This window comes from Pieris rapae, chromosome 1 (assembly GCF_905147795.1).
Source record: "Pieris rapae chromosome 1, ilPieRapa1.1, whole genome shotgun sequence".
Taxonomy (NCBI): domain Eukaryota; kingdom Metazoa; phylum Arthropoda; class Insecta; order Lepidoptera; family Pieridae; genus Pieris; species Pieris rapae.
Window position 1 is genome coordinate 11,424,974 of NC_059509.1, and position 18,098 is coordinate 11,443,071.

At 31.7% G+C, this 18,098-nt stretch overlaps 1 protein-coding gene across 1 annotated transcript in view; it reads right to left on the minus strand.

Annotated features, from left to right (window-relative positions):
* Positions 1 to 17,248, minus strand: part of LOC110993052 (protein pellino) — a 56,404-nt gene extending 39,156 nt beyond the window's left edge. Inside the window, exons 1-2 of the mRNA XM_022259129.2 lie at positions 16,805 to 17,248; positions 5,751 to 5,855 (exon numbers count right to left, since the gene is read on the minus strand). Coding sequence (XP_022114821.1) covers positions 5,751 to 5,855; positions 16,805 to 16,818 — 119 coding nt within the window. The 5' untranslated portion in view covers positions 16,819 to 17,248. The remainder of the gene's footprint in view (positions 1 to 5,750; positions 5,856 to 16,804) is intronic.
* Positions 17,249 to 18,098: the final 850 nt, after the last annotated feature.

An 18,098-nucleotide genomic window follows, 5' to 3' on the forward strand; every position in this document is an offset into this window, starting at 1 on the left:
CAAATAACACTGCAATACATAAAAATTACAAAGGATGGAACGGGCGGATTGATCGCTAAAAAGCGATCGCTTTCAGGCAACCCTAGTAAGAGAAAAACTAAAAAAAGAAAAATGATGAGTGCAAGAAGTGCAGAACCAAATGTTATATAAAACAAAAAAAAGAACTTTAATCTAATGAAATACAAAAAAAAATACATGAATAGCGAATAGCGATGCAATACAAAAGAAAAGGAAACACAAGAAATACACAAGTCACGATTTATGAGGATAGGATAAGGTTAAGAAATGTTTATGCAGAAGAGTTTTAAAAGATGACAGAGAGGTAGCCAATCGTATGGAGTCGGGCAGCCTATTCCGGCGGATATCCAATAAGCATATATTGGAAGAGCGTAAAGATTACAAATGAAAAATATTCAAAAACTATTAATATAATTATATATTATTCTAGGTATCTTAAAAGATATTATATAATTATAACTATTAATATAATATCTTTTAAGATACCTAGAATCAGAACCGTTCGATAATTAAAAAAATGCCATTAATAATGCAAAAATAAAAATAAATACATTTTAGTTGGATGTTGGTAGATAGTAAACTTGTTTATTGTACGCACCAAATTGGCGACGATACGAATTTCAGAAGCCAGCCAAGAAAAGTACGTCGCACTGTAATTTATTAGGTAATATTTAATAAACTAGCTGCCCCCGCCAACTTCGTTTGTCCTTAATTTTACTTAGTACATACCAACAGGGAACATTTTGCTATGATACCCCATAGAGTCTATCTATGGCATAGACTGTTCGTGTTTCCGGAATTGAATTATTTTTCTCTACATCTCAGAGTTGACGTTTATAATTAACAATAGGGGCTGATCGTAGAGGGGTGAAAATTAACGGTTGTATGTATTTTTTATGCTGTATCATAAAAAATTAAAAACAAAAATTATTGTCTAAAAAATTGGAAAAATAGATGTTATCCGATTCGCAAATTTCACGAAAATCGGTCGAACCATTTCGGAGGAGCTTAATTAAAAAACTCCGTGACACGAGAATTTTATAAATAAGATATAATATGTCACTATCATATGTTTAACAACGGTTTAAACACCAACATTACTTATGTATATACCTACTTACTATGACGCGATACCATCAAATACTTTAGTGTATTATTCACATATATTACACCGCGTATAAAATATTTTTCCCATAGCTGAACTGGACATATTATATATTTATTAATAAATATTGTGTAAGAAGTATATATTATATTGTTGAGTTATTACACATACTTTAGCAACAATATTCAAAAAATTTCCTCATGCCTTGTTTAATTATAGACAATCACTACTTTATTAACTAATACTCTTCCACTAGAATGTAAGTGCGTGCTCCTATTTCGGCTAGATGCTGATAAAGAACAAATCTTTGTTTTTAATTTTTTATTATCAATTAAGATTGATATCTTATTATTTACTTAAGATGTCATGTGGAACATTGTAATGGTTGCAGCTCCATACAAACATTGCGTAAAACAAAAAACTCGCGATTAAAAAGAGTGGCGGAGAGTTTATTGCCAGTTTTTCCACGCCCTTGATTTGACAGTAAATGTAAAATTAGAAGCATTTATTATGCATTTATTTTAGACGTTCATAAGTGTACATTGTGTTACTTAAATGAATAAATGTTTGATTCACCTATTAGGACTTTTGAATCGTTAATTTTTTTACTTTAGCCTTTGTCTTGTCAACTTGTAAATTCTACGTTTTATTTGATAAATATGATGGTCCAGAAAAAATATTTCACATCCGACCTAAACAAAGAAAGGCATCAGTCACAGTTCCCAATTCATGTTCAAGTAAACTTAGTTCATTAGAAGGCATGGTGGACCACGCAATCACTCAACATGTTAAATATAGTTCTGTATAATTGTGTTAGTATTACTTAACGTTATACTGACATAAATGGATAGACTACTTGTGGTGTCCAACTGCAGAATCTAGTACCGGGTTCATATTGAAATTGGGGCAGAAAGATTAAAATTAGTTGTTTGAGCTGCCCCTTATAAATAAGTACCGCTTACAAAGGTAGGGATGCTACGCCCGCTCTCATGATACACCAGTTGTGTCGGATGGAGGGATGCCATCAAAATAAAAGTGCAGTAGATTGGTTTGTAGCCGTGCAGTTCTGATAACAAATAAAATATAATGTATATATATTTTTTCAACTTTGAGCCATGTTCAACTGGCTAACTGTTAATATGTTTGTCCGTTTTCAACTATTACTGAGGTTTATTGCTCTCTGACGACAATGGCGTCTTATTAATGAAGTTTGAAGAGTTAGCTAGGCAAAATGAAATCCCGGAACTACAAGAAACTCCAAACGTTTCGCGGGGAATAGTTAAGCAATTTCAAATGCAATAAATTAAATTATTTATAATTAAACACCTAATCGTAAAATTAATCTTGTCTTAGTGATTGTTATACTCATACTCGCACATATATAACTGAATTTTTAATAAGTCTACTGGTTTTTTTACATCTCTGAATAGATATTAGACACGAATCATCGTTGTGAAACATAACTCTTAACAATACTTGTGAAGGCTTTATGACCATATTTTATAGGGTGTGAGGCAATCGAGCTTACGGGGCGCCCAAAAGCCTTTCAAGGGGAGTATGCTGGAAGACCCACATCGATTGCAGAGTTTGCAAAAGAAAAAGTCTTGCAAAGAAGATCATGGCTTCCATTAAGGTAATACGGCTCGTACGGTGATGAAACGAGGCAGCAGAGACTTTATTTACTAGAATCTTACATACCCGTACTTACTTAATAATCGTCATGGAATCTATATGCGTCTGACATTTTGATCTTCACCTTTATTGAACCCTTATCAATGTAACATTCAAAGTGATACAGCATGATCCCAGAGCTACCAGACATACTCAATTAAGATATATACTATACTATATAATTACTTAACTAAATTAAATCTTAATATATATATTTCTTGTGTGCGTGTGTATGTGACTGAACTCCTTCTAAACGACTGGACCGATTTAGACGAAATTTTTTGTGTGTGTTCAAGGGGATCTGGGAATGGTTTAGATTCACAATTTTGTCCGCTGGACAATGTTTTTTTAATTAATTTTCAATTTATTAGTTGTTGTTGATTTTGGAATGTTTTACATTGGATCCGACAGACGGCGCTACCATCGCAGTGTCAAATTTTAAATAATATTCGAATTTAAATTTTAGTCTGCCCCGAAATTTAAAAAAAGTTTTGTTATCATTGTGTTATACCGTGTGTGACCATGTGCTGTGATCGTTAGATATTGTCATAACATTTGAATAATAATTTTCATCAAAATGGCTTATTAAAAATTGAAATTTTGAAATTAAAGACGTGTAGACAGGACAACGTCTGTCGGATCCGCTAGTATATATATAATACTTATCTTTTATTTTAAAACTCTTAAAGTACGTGACGTAAATATAAAAACCCAGCCGATAAAAAAAACAAACATTATTTATAGGAAATAAACATTTATATTTTTTTTACTTTGCTTTAAAACAATCTACTCGCGCAATTAACTCTAGTGATAAAATTGTCTACTGTCTGATAATCTCTGATCGGTACTTCGAGTACGATATGCAGGACAGTATCTGATATCAAGGGAGTAGATTCGGGCTCAGAAAAACCTGCCTCAAAGAGTAAACTTACTGGCTATGTTGAGGCAGTACTATTGCTCGTTATTTGAAAGTTTTAAGGTACATTTTATCTTTAAACCCGTACATATTTCTCGTCATTCAATTGTGTTAGTTTCAATAGTTAAGTATGTGTCTATTTAGTGTTTTGCTAAAAGTTTGTAACAATAAATCTTCTATTTATTCATTTACGAATTTCCTTTCGTAAATGTTATGCATTTCATTATTGGTTATCTTTAGTACAATTGTTTTATTTACATTGTTTCAGTTACATATAATGTTAGGTCTATAGATAGTAATCCTATGATGACACAATAAAAAAAATGTAGCGATGTACATTTAAAGACGTCTAATTTATAATACAAACAGATGATAAATGTCCTAATATAGATATAGAGAAACAAGTGTTATATCAGTTAGATCCGGGGTTTGAGGAGGACAAATGTTCATTGAACCGAAGAAATCTGCGCAGTACGATGACGTCACGATACATCTACGCATCAGTTAAGTTTACCTTACGTAGCGTGCGCATTAACAGACCGAATATCTAAAGATCAATTTCCTTATAATTTTTTAGGACAAGAGACAAAAAACGTCTAAAAACTAATATATATAATAAGCCCCCTTGGCTTACCCATTTTAGAAAGGCTAAGGTGGTGCACGATTCGAAAAATGTCAGTAAACACTGCTCTAGACTCAAGACCACCATTACCTATCTATATACCTACCATCAGTACCAAATTCATTTTTAATACACCAAATTACGTTACATATTTTATAATTGAATAATAAAGTTGATTTATTCATAGCCAAAACCGAAACAGGAAATAAGTTACCGGAAGTTCCGTTTTTATTACTTAAAACTTGTTTTAATTATAAAACATTGTTTAAAACAATAAACAAATTCAAATATATGTCGTATAAATTTCTCAAAACATATATCCATTATATAATAATCCAAAACATATATATATATATAACAATAAAGTGTGTATTTAAGCAAGTATGTAAACCGGTCTTAATTCTTTAAAATGCTACTAAAAGCTCGTACCATGCTAAAAAAGTTAGAAGAGAAGAAGATGAAAACCAGCATATGAGTAGCAGCAGCAGAATGTAGTCGAGATTTAGTATCTAATTATGACTCTTCTGATTTTGTGCATCAGACACAGAAACTACTTGTCATCGTGGATTACTGATACTACCAACAAATTGTGCGAGCCAATTGCTCCACTTTACAGCACTAGACAACAAAGCGTTATTCAACTGTAAACAGTACAGACTGCAGTCAGGCCGAGCACTCGTGCAAATCAGGCATAACCTTGCGCACGCGCCGTGCGATCTTGATTGATTAACAATGAAAATCTCTATCGATAAGACCGTAAAAGTATCCAATTTTAGGTTATCCCAATGTCTGAAAAATTTATTTGATTTCCAAACATAATATCTTACAGAGAAAAAATATGTGCGGCTTCAGCAATTACGTAAACCCATTTCCATATTATTATGATTTCGTATGATGACATATGATGAGTGTCGATTTATAAATACATTTATATAGACTTTATTAGTTTACATACCGTATATGTATGTCAAATTGAAGAGATCACCTACCCACGACACAGGGAATCTTAGTGTGAGGGCTGGTGCACTTTCTTAATTTATGTTATCTTTACTGTGTGAAATAGAAGTTCTTCTTTGTTTTTCTTTTTCATGACATATCAGTGTTGTCAACACACGAAACAAGGTAATAACTATGTGATAAATAATATTTTATAAAGAGTTATAAGAAAGGTTCTCTAAGTATATTTGTATATGTATTACGATACGATAAGTATATATAGGACACCAAGAGTACTTATCCATATGTCTATAACAAATATATGTATGAAAATATAAAACTTTAAATATCTATGTTCGTTCAATTAAGGGTTCTTCTGGGTTCGATTCGGGGCGCGAATTTCAAGAAAAACAAAGAAATCTGAGCACCTACTTTAAAAATAATTAGACATACAGAAGATGATATGAGTAATGGTTTCTTACCCGAGTATGACAAGTTCCCCATATTTGATTGGAGGCTTTGGCTTCTGTTCTGAACCACTCTCACCGGCCTCCTCTAATATTGGAGACTCCGTACTCTCTGCAGAACTGAAACAGGAGAATCTACTTTAACTATTGATCTGCTGAGAGAAAACATACCCTAGCGACTATTTGCAGAGTCAATCAAATTTATTTTAATTAATTAATAAACTTCACAAAACTTGCAGCGATGTTTTTAACGATTGAGTTTAATGATATTTGAGTGACTCTGTGAATATATAAGATCTATACTAGCCACTGGGTATATAAACAAAGTCTATAGGTACATAAAATAAGTATGACATAGAAATGATGGGTTTTTAATGTTATGTACACTGTAAAATCTTTGACTTTAACTATTTAAGTTATATCTTTCTTAGTTTTTAATATTTATTATTATTATTACTTAATTTAACATATAGTTAAATTTCAAATTCAAAATCATTTATTCATTTAGTCAACAAAGAAATATACATTTAATGCTTGAAAATAATTATTCAATACTGACAGTTTTGAAAATCGTCTTTATCGCATTTAAAATTACTTTAGATCCTTTACAAAAAAATTATTTCACGGCCCTATGCTTGCTGAGATCTGTCATCATTGCACCATCCTTTAGAAGAATAATAAGCGACCATTGGATAATCAATCAGACAACCGCGTGACGGTGAAAGCAAATAACAATAACACCAGAGAAATTTGGCAAGTTATTCCAAGAACGTAATTCTTCCTTAAAAGCTAAAAGTACTTTGAAACCGCTCCACTTCCGTTCCAAGGTTCTGATATCCCGAGGTCAAGTGTAAGATTAGAAACTGGTTCAGCGTTGTGGGTCAAAACAAGTCGTGTAAATTATGATCGTCATGGAAACCGGTTCCAAGTGCATACAGTGAATTGAAACGAAATTTAATGAAAAATGTTCAAGAGATACAATGAGTCAAATGTTAGATTGTTATTTTTGTATTAAGTATATAGATACCAAACGTTATAAAAAAGACAAATTAAAATTAAATAAAAGAAACCTAAATTTATAATCATAAATGGTCAATTCTCGTCTTCGTTAGATAAATAAATCACGCGATTGATTGGGTGAGGAACATCACGAATTTTTGTGGGTACTTAGTTACAATATTTTTTTACTACCTACATTCCAAATTCAAATTTTATTAAACATTGCCATACCATAACATCAAACATAGTTTCCTGCCTCCTTTGTCATTACAAGTGTTTTATCGATCGTAAAGATAGGCTATCGGCCCTTACTTCCACAAAGCAAAACTAGGTCACTCAAGCACTAAACACAGCACTTATCTACTTCACTAAGTAGATGGCATAAATACGCCTCTTTGGCAAAAGGGTTTAATTAATAAATTAAGAATTCCTCTTTTTTATTCACGGTTTTTTAAAGCTTTTTATTATTAGTCGCTTAGCTACTATTTCAAAAAAATTAATCAGTGGCGCTACAACCTTCATAGGTCCAGGCCTCAGACATCTGTATCGGTTTCATTTGTCAATCTAATAGGCAAGTAGGTGATCAGCCTCCTGACTTTTTGGGTCTGAGGCAAACAGGCGTCCTCACGAGGTTTTCCTTCAGAACTTAATGAAAATCATTAAATATTATCATAAAATTAACAGGAATTTTATGTACTTTACCGTTTGCCTGGTTTGACTAAGGTCAATGGTAAGGAAAATAGGTATTTGCTGTCAAACCTTGAGAAATGAATCTCAAACGCTTCTATAACAATTGTACAGTTAAGACAGCAAAACAATTAATAAATGCCACTAAATAGACATTTACAGAAAGTTTTCGAATCAAGGGCAAAGAATGTCTCTCTCGACATTTATTCTTTAATCGCCAACTACTTACCTACTTTATTTTAAAAAAGGAACTAACTGCAAGCATTACATAGAATTCAAATGTCAGTATTGAATGTTAGTAAGGACAAAATTATTCCGTGTGATAACGGCCTCCAGTTGCCTCCAATCCAGGTCAAAGACCGCTTGCCTCCCCCAAATCTCAACCATAATTACTTTTGCGGTTACCAAGATAAAAACCATAATATCGGCGTACTAAGTCAGTCAGGCATAACGATGTTTTTACCACTGACGAGACTAGCTTTGGCTATAAATATAGCAAACTGGCAACTTAATTTACTACGAGAAACTTAGCAATATTTATGTAATGAGTAGTTTCTTTAGAAATTAAACACAAAACCTCTGTCTTATATAGTCATTACAGTGGCGGTAGAGACACAAGGTATACAACATATCAGTGATGGAGGTAACTAGTTATTACAAATTACAATGAAAGTTTGCAAGTCATTAATTATTATGAATTTTCGTACAGAATAGTTAGGTGTCATTTTTGAGAGTTTAGCCATGTAACATGGCTAATGTAAAATGGCCCATGTAGGACGTATAAATGAGGAGTGGTTAGCAAGAAGGATATACATAAGGATGTCCTTTTCACACAAACATGCACCATATTATGCAAATATTGGTTGAAACAAGAGGTATGGCAAGTGGAGATATGAGGTCTCTCCCGCTTTAGGAAAAAGTCGTGATAATCTAAATAAATGAAACATGTTTAGTATAAATTTATTAACAGCGACGCGAGTAGTCTCGAGTTAAATTTTGTATAATATAAGGATTCACGGTACACTCACATGGCCTTGAAAACATAAATAATTTGGAATTTAGACAGGAAGGCAATGCGCTGCATGCAAAAACATGTTTAGTCAAGCAAAGCTTTTGTTGTGCCTGAGCTTTGGGTCAACTTCCGCGTTAAGAAATAATAATCCGTTCTATTGATTTTATAGGAGCCCTATTATTGTTCAATTGGGATTAAACACCAATGCGGAAACACTAGAAAACGATAGCCGTCTATGTTTACAAAAGATATCATATCTTTATTATGAAACAATGTTTTTGTTTGCTTGCAAGAGGTAAACGGGCAGGATGCTCACATGATCAAAACGCTCAGTTCTGGAACGACGAAAGAGCTGATACGGATGATATTTTGTATTCTTCCTGGACATCCGTTATTTGAAATACACATTACTTAGATATAAAATAAAGATAGTTTGATGCCTAACGAGATAAATTTGATTTAGTATGTAAAAATTATATCGTAATATGTAGCTCTATTGGTACGAGACAAGAAGTCAATAACCGTAATATATGTTTATATTTATTTTTAATATATATATAATAGCTGAGTGCGCATGATAGAATGTAGTGTATAGTATAAAATAATGTCATAATTAGATTCCGTTAAAACTACTTTAATACTCAGATAATTCTAGAACGTCAATCAATGTAAACCTACATCTTGTTTCAAACCAATATACATGGATAAAATTTGACATATTTAACAACTCATCACCATCAAGAGATTTTATAAGAAATCCATCTGAGGACCCAATTGGAACCAGCTGTTTTAAACTATGTAGAGATAGATTTAGATGGATTCAAAATATTGAGGCAACCTCAACGGTAAAAACACTATCACCAAAAATTCAATATGTTTTTGCCATTTGCTTAGACGCTACGAATCTGAATCATTGATTGAGTTTCATGCTGCAACTTGTCCATCTCATCATGGACCCATTGCAAACATATTTCAATAGTCTTTGCCGTTTTGCCTTTACTATTTTTGATACTTTTTTTTCTTGCTTTTAATTTCTGTATACACTTGACGTTTAACATTTGTAATTTGAAATTTTCTTGTAATTTTTTTAAAGAAGTTATCGTTGTCATTTCCAACAATGAACGAAAATTTGGTCTGGTTGGTATGATAAATCAATACTTAATAATGTATACAATGTAAGTAATAATGTAAACAATGCAAGGTTTTTATTTATTAATGTTAAAAACTCTAGCCGCTAACCCTTACTAAAAAAAGGTACTAAAAACCTCAAATTACTATTCAATGTTTTATCCTTATCAGTCCAATAGCCCATAGATAAGTACAAATTTATTTGGGACAGTTAAATAATGGTATAATTTAAGAAATCTTTGGGCTACATATTGATGACATTAATATATAAAATTCATCATAAAAAATATAAATACATCAGGGTTAAAAATAGAACCTTTTTTAGGTAGTAGGATTTACAAATCTAATAGGCAAGTAGGTGATCAGCCTTCTGTACCTGACACACCATCGACGTTTTCTACCTGAGGCAAGATTTCCTGACGATGTTTTTCTTCAAAAATTGGGCGAAAGCTAAATGCGCACAAAGACATCATACAACCTACGACCTCAGGGAAGCTTGAAGCCACTACGCCAACACTGCTCAATAAACAATTTAAAATGCTTAGCATTGGACAGCGAAAGGCAACTTTTTTGTTCTTTTAATGAAAACGTTTTTATACACTTCTTTCTTTATCTCAATCGATTCGCAATACCTATGAAACCGCGGAACTGCCGGGTTCCAATTTAGATTTGCGTGTTAGATTGTGGTACAATTTTCAGTAATCTAAAAACCTTCTAGACTTGTACTAGACACATACGGAAGAACGTGTTAATGTAACGAATTGCCTATTGTCACGAAATGTGGTGATTAAAAATTGTATGGACACTATAACTTGAATATGGAGCTTCAGAGTTTAAGTTTTTTTTACAGAACAGGAGGCAAACTGGCAGAAGGATGTTAAGTGTTAGTGCCGCCCATAGAAACTTTTAATGCGTCAAAAACGTATTAGATTCGACAAATACGAGTTATACTTACAGGTAAGCCTCGAATCTAAATTCGAAATCATCCTAAACCGTAATACATATTAAAAAGACTTAGTTTAGATAATCGCATAACCTTATAACAAACAGTCTCATTTACAGCGTTATAAATTGTGTAAGCTGTATTAAATATATTCCATGGTTTCGCGTATTAGAACGTCGGGCACGAGTAACAGACATGCAAAGTTTCCTGTACAAATGTAAAGAGAAAACAACCCGCCCGCAGAGGATTTCCTCTAACAACATGCTTAAATACTGACCAAATGACTAATTGGTTTTGTACTTCTCGGAATAAAATAATCTAGTTAAAATACAAACAAACATGCGGTTATAGGTCATAAGTATCGTTGCTCGGAATCTTCGGAATTTCAACTTAACGCTTATTCTAAATTCAAAATACCAATAAACCCGGCGAGTTATAGATAATATCTCTATTAAAAACGTTTCTTCTGTAATCTGTTAATTTACGCAAAAATATGTTCTATATTTAAAATACTGCTTTGTACTTTAAATTTAGAACACAGATGACAAATATCTCATGCCAAAATTTTATCACATATTTTTTAATGTAAATGTTGTTATTATGTCAGTATTATGTAATACATACGATATAGTCTCCTGTGCATGTTAACCTTCTTACATAAGATATATCAATGTAATGTCGTATTCGTATTATAACAATAGAATTCATATTTTACATAGCCAAGTTGTATGTATATAGTTCATATGATAAAATTAGAACGAGTTAGACGGCTGTTTTCGAAAATAGACAATACATTTTTAATCACCACTAATATTTATTTAATATTGTACAATACTACATTGTTAACACATAGCAATATGTACTAATATGTAAAATAATAATCAAAACATATTTTATTAAATCAAAAACTATCAAAATTCCAAATGGAAATAGGTCGACAAATTTCAAAGGAAAAATGAACGTTTAAATTCCAAGAATCGCCTACAATTATTGTCGGTGATTCAACGCGTCACCCAGCCCGTAGTAACTTCGGGCTTCTGCAGGCAAAGCACGTGTTAAACTGCTACTTAGCATCCGGTACGTCAAAAGTAGAATGCGGGAAGAACGGAAGCCACGCCCATATATGACGTCAGGCATTTACAACTGCGAAAAAACCGGCTCTGCCAATCGCTATGACCTAAGTGGATTTTCGTGTTACTTTCATTGATATAGATATTTTTTAAGTAATTACAATAAATATCACACAAACGAAGCCGCAGTCTCTACATTTGGACACGAGATAACTGATAATACAACTGGATAATAACTTCAACACACATAGTCGTGGTCAAATCAAGAACTTATACGTTTGTTATACTAAGTTATTATATTAAGTATATTAAATTAATTCAATATTAAAGATATTTAGTTACATAAAATCTGGACAAAATATTGAAATAAAATCATGATGTTCAATGCAGTGGTCCATCTAAGTCCTGGATCCATGGGGGTCATGTCAATTAAGCCAAATAAACTAAAGAAAACATGAAATTTGTCGAGTCATATAATATATACATCGTAACCTAATAATTACGATTGTCACTCCTTGCGTTAAATGTATGAAAAATCATTTATACATTAGTAATCGTACACCAAAGGTCGCTAAAGGGTCACACTAAATGTTATATTGATATCCTATACGGAATTCAAACTAAGCCAAGTATGCAACGATAATATAAGAATATTTTACATTCTCTAGGCTACGTTTACTAATAACAATATTACTTAATGTGTCGTACTTTCTCTGTCACGATCTGAAGGTAGTTATCTACTTTCTACTTCCATTGCCTCACGACTGAGGCCTAAGATTAGTTCACCGCAAACTGACCTTAAACATTGTCAATTGATTTTACGCTTCGTAAACAATCTAATTTCAGCCGGAAGGCTAAACAGATTTCAAACGTATTTAAAAGTGTTTAAAAAATATAAAATTGTAAAAAAATGCCTTTTGATTGATAAATAATTTGACATAATATTATCTAACATAAAGTCAAATATTAGACGTCCGTGTTAAGGATGGTTCGAGCCACAAATAGATGAATAATGTTAATAAAAATATCGCGAGGAATCTGGCTTATCGTAAATTAAATAATGGACTACGCATGTCACAGATGGCGCCAACTTTTTCAAAAGCGAAAAGTGGTTGTGCTTCAATTAAATTTTTTTCAGCTATTCATTGGTAAAAAAATAAATAAAAACCGTTCCGAATTTTAAGAATACATTACAAGCATTATTTTTATTTAAGTAATTACACTTCGTTACCATAATATACAAAATCATACATATGTTATTAGGATCTAAGACATGTCGGTTTCCTCTTGATGTTCTCAAAGTTAATTGGTGCACCGCCGGGGATCGTACCTACGACCACGGGGATTAGAGTCGCACGCTGTAGCCGTTAGGCCACCACTGCTCTATTATAAAAAAATATATATTGAATTTTTAACGGAATTTAAACTAGACCCTACTTTGTTACGTGTCGTAAGTGTGATAAAAAGTATACTTGTATTGTTTTTATTATACGTCACTATACCAAACGGTGTTTTCCTAAGCACAAAGAAAAATACCCAGATTACTAACTACATCATCATTCATCGCGAGATAATAGATGTACGTACTAACTCTTTTGAAAAAACCAATCAATACTGGTATAAAAATTGATAAAAAATTCAATTAAGTAAAAACTTTTTTGTCAATATAGCCGTATATTTCTCAAGTTACAAATCAGTCTACGCAATTATTGGAATTTCGTACCCAATTTACCGCAACATAGACGCGTCCTTTACACGCAACTAATGCAATATAAACCTTGTCCTTAACTGTAATAAATGGCACAAGGAGTGGCTGCATTTGTTTCATTCAAACACAATTACGCACCGATGTAAAATTTAAATCACACTTTCATTAAATAGACATATTTTAATCTAGTCTATTTTGTAACTTGGCGATTAAAAAGAGTGGCGGAGAGTTTATTGCCAGTTCTTCTCTTCCGTTCTATGCCCTTGATTTAAGAACTGGCAGTAAATGTAAAATTTGAATCACTTAATGTATTTTTTTTTACGTTCATAAGTGTACATTATGTTACCTCTATGAATATAAATGATTTTTGATTTTATTTGAACTGACGGGAAATCAAATTTTATATTTTACGGGGAATTATGTAAATTGTATGGGAATGACAGTAGCTCATACTTTGTAACGCGAACATTTCCGTACAAATTCGTTTGGCGTTCGCACCTCTCTCAAGTCCCAGGAGACTATTGTAGCCAATAGATAGACATATAAAAGCACTAAAAGATTCGGGCAGCTTTATTGCTGGTGCAATTTCCAGCAACATTCGATAAGATATTTAATCCCGTGTCCAATAGAATAACTTAATAGATATCAAGTTACATACATAAAGCTTTCTCTTATAGAAAAATTATCTTATTTGTTTTTATAGAACAGGGGCAAACGGGCAGGAGGCTCACCTGATGTTAAGTGATTATTATTCAGTGTTTTGTAACTAACGAAACATTAATAATAATAATGATCAAAAATGGATGAAAACAAAAAATTATGGAAAGAAACAAGGAATAATAAACATTTTAAATGTGTAATGTGTGCGTTGTGGTTGTAATTAGCTTAAAAAAAATAGAAAAATTCTTGTTGATAGGTAAAAATCTAGTCATATCGAGTTTACAATTACGTATAAGATAACGGTATTTCTTATATGACTGAGGAAATCTGAAAATTATGCTCACTTGTAGTTTATTAATTCGGTACCACCCGAGCAACGAGGGCAGGTCAACGAACTCCAAAATGATACATAAAACGTGAACAAGATTCGTGCGCACTGGATTTCGGGATTAATGTCTTGGGGAACGAATACATAATATGACAGAATTTAAATCCAAGAATTCTATTAACCAATCACATGCAAAGTAAATTCTTTAATATTGACAATAACAGGAACAATATCAACACTATTTTGACTATTTAGACTGAACTATTAATTAATGTTTACATCACAATTAAAAATACATCTATTAGTTAAATAACAATGAACAAATCACGTGTGCACGAGGCACAATGAAATCGAGTATAATCCCGGCGCGTGCCAAGCACGAAAAGGGAGTTTAATAGCATATTGAAATATTTATGGGAATGCTTTTGTTTCAAGAATAACACGTAAATGTTTAATGTATATGGGTTTAAGTTCAATGGACAATATAAAGGTTACATGCAAACATTGATGGAAGTATAAAACCTTCTTCTAAATCTCATGTGTGGCGTATTTGTCAGAGCAGATGAATTAATGACCAACGTTTATTATTGACTATGTTTATTTACCGCATCGGACATGAGACTTTACCTCTTCAAGTCCACATCCCAGTAAGTACTAAAATAACAAACAAGTGAGTAATAAAAAATGATCAATTCGAAAACCAGTCATAGAAGTTTGATTGTTTTATATTAACTGAATGTTTCTTATAAATATATATCTAACTTCACAAATTCGCGATCATAACGTTTTTCAGACATTGAATGAGGGACTCAAGCGAACTAAACATCTGCTACGCAGGTGTCCGCTAAAGGAAAGGGCAGGTGGGACCCGCGCGAACGGAAATCTTAATAAGACAAGCGGCGGTAAAATAAAAAATGGGTATATTTCTAAGTCAATGGTACAAAAATGTGTTTATACAAACTAAGCTTTGTTACTAAAAATATTATGTGTTAGAAATAGAATGTAGTGTTAATTTAATACAGTAATAATAACTCTATACAGATTAAGTAATATTTACAAATATTCAAAAGCCTTAACCCACAATGTTACTACTTACCCAAATGTTATATCACAGAAAATTAATTCCAAACTCGTAAATACTTAATATACATTAAGGATCATAATAAAACAACTTCATTGCCTCACATTAAGTACTTATAATAGTATTTTCTAGTTTTTCTAAAAACTCCACAATAAGTAATTATAAACCAAATAAAGACTAAAGCATGGAGTCAATCTGCCATTATAAAGCATACTTTTTAATTGAATATCTGTAGCATCTTACAAATTAAAAAAAACTTTGTCAATCAACACTTTATTATATCACTAAAAATCTTTTTTGTAAAGAGTAGTGGAGTAGGTGGTCAAATGGTAAGATATACAAGCAAATTAATTGTCTTGTCAATTGAAATTGTATGTTCCATCTGAACCTCTCGGGCACTCCTGTTTTTGTCAAAGATACAAGAAGACAACGCACAATCTAAAATTCAGGATCTAATACAATTTTACCATATCTGAAATCTATATGCTTTTGGTATACAGGCTTCTCACTACATACAGCTCAACTCTGTATCTGAGAGTAAGAAATAGCAATGCTAGGTTGTTAATTTTAAACATATTGTCATAACATACTGGAAATTACAAGCATGTGTAATTTATGTTTTCATGAATAATTCACTAAATTACTAACAATATAAATAAGGACATAATTCTGAGCAGTAGCATATCAAAAATTTGCAATCAGAAGTATTCAAGGGAAAATAATTAACACACAAGTAAATTATTTATATAATTTAATATGTAGTTACTTAATATTTCATTGTCACTGCTGACTTGCACATGTAACTGATTTGGAGTTAATTTAATAACTATTGTATATAAAATACAGCATTCAGTCACTAGTAATTTCATTTATGTTCAGCTATGGCTTCACTCATTTCACTACATATTATACAATATTAACCTAACTATATTCTAAATGTATAAAGACATAAGGCTTAAACATTACATCTTAATAGATTTATTGTCTTAAGTTTTTTTTGTCCTAGTTATCTTATCTATCTAAACCTATGCTTTCTTATAAATTCTGAGATAAAAGTTCAGGTAATAGAACAATGGAGATGGATCAATTGAAAACAGCTATACTATTCTACAGCATCTTTGATAAAGGACACTTGATTTTGTGATAAATTCTTGTTGTTTCATTAAATAGTTTTTGTAAATATTTTATTTGAGCATTTCATTTACCTTAAGCCAGCAACATATTGGTACAAAAACGTAAACAAACAAGTTCAAACATTGGACATCGTATACTTATACGTATATGAAGCACAAGCACCAACGCGATGTAAACATACCATATTATCGAACGTATAGAATTTAAATAACTGTGTTTTGTCTTTGTTTCATAATTGAATCCTTCTTTCTTAGCAAATGTGCATTTTATAACAAAAACGCATTTACCGTAAGATACCACGTTGTAATTATGGACTTACCGTTTTACGACCATGGTAGAATCCGTCTGCTCTGTTGTGGAACCTATGATTCACGATATACTTTCCAAACAACACTAAAAACTTAGAAAACACCATGAATTTTTTAAAAACACCATCAAATCAATTTTATAACATCACACATCGCTAAAAAGCGATAAATACACCACTTTTTAATAAAACACTGACCCTGGAATCTGCACACTCGACTTTACAAAACATGTATTTGTTCCAAATATTAGTTTTATTCTTGCACTGCGTTTTAATTTTAAACATTAATTGATCGCGTCAAGAGATATAAACATTAACAAAAGGAGAAATAAACCGATTTGCTTCGAGCAGTAAATATCAAACACAAATCCAATAAATTGTTTGAGTCCTTGTTCAAACAACAGACACCTTCATAGTCTGCTATGGTCTGTGACCTGAGTTCTACTGTCCGTTCTACTGAAACTCACAGACTGTCGAGTAATAATTTGTACTTCACAGAGTATATATAATAAACTTATGACGGCAAAATGCATCCGTTTTATTTTATTTATATTCAACGCTTCTTTAGACTAACAAGCTACTTAGTTACTACTAAATACATTTAAAAAAGATATTTTACAAACTAGTATAATATCGATATCCTAAATGCCCGTCCTATTCTGTGTTATTAATACAATTTCAATAGAACATGGCAATTTAAAATTGTCATTTCAAGTTCCTGCTCAGACTTCGATATCACAAAGAATTTAGCACTCCTTGGTAAGGATTATATTAAAAGTTCGTACCAACTAACAATTCTAAACTACTATATTATAATACCGCTTACATAATGACATAGTAAAATTCTTCAATAATAAAAAAAAACAATTAGGTACTTTGCTAGGTTAAATATTTGACCAGACTTAATTTAAGAGAAAACCACGTAAATAGCTTTACCGATTTTGGTGAGATTGAGATTCGAACCTGCCCCTTATTAAAAAAATAAAAGGGCTTTAATTTTTTAATTGACGCAAAAGCATATATTTCAACATTTAAAAGTTATATAAAATGTCAAAAAAAAAAAACAAAAACTTACCCATATCGATTTCTCGAACAATTAATTATTAAATTACGGAAATCACTATAATTTCTAAAATTATGTATTTTCATTTTTAATAATAACGCAATTTTATTCCATAGATATATAGTTTTTCGGTTCTCTTTTTGGCACTTAAAACTCATATTTCGTTATAAAACAAACAAAACGATCAAAAATACAATTTCAACCTAGTGACATGCGAACTCGATTATATCTGATGAGACGAGG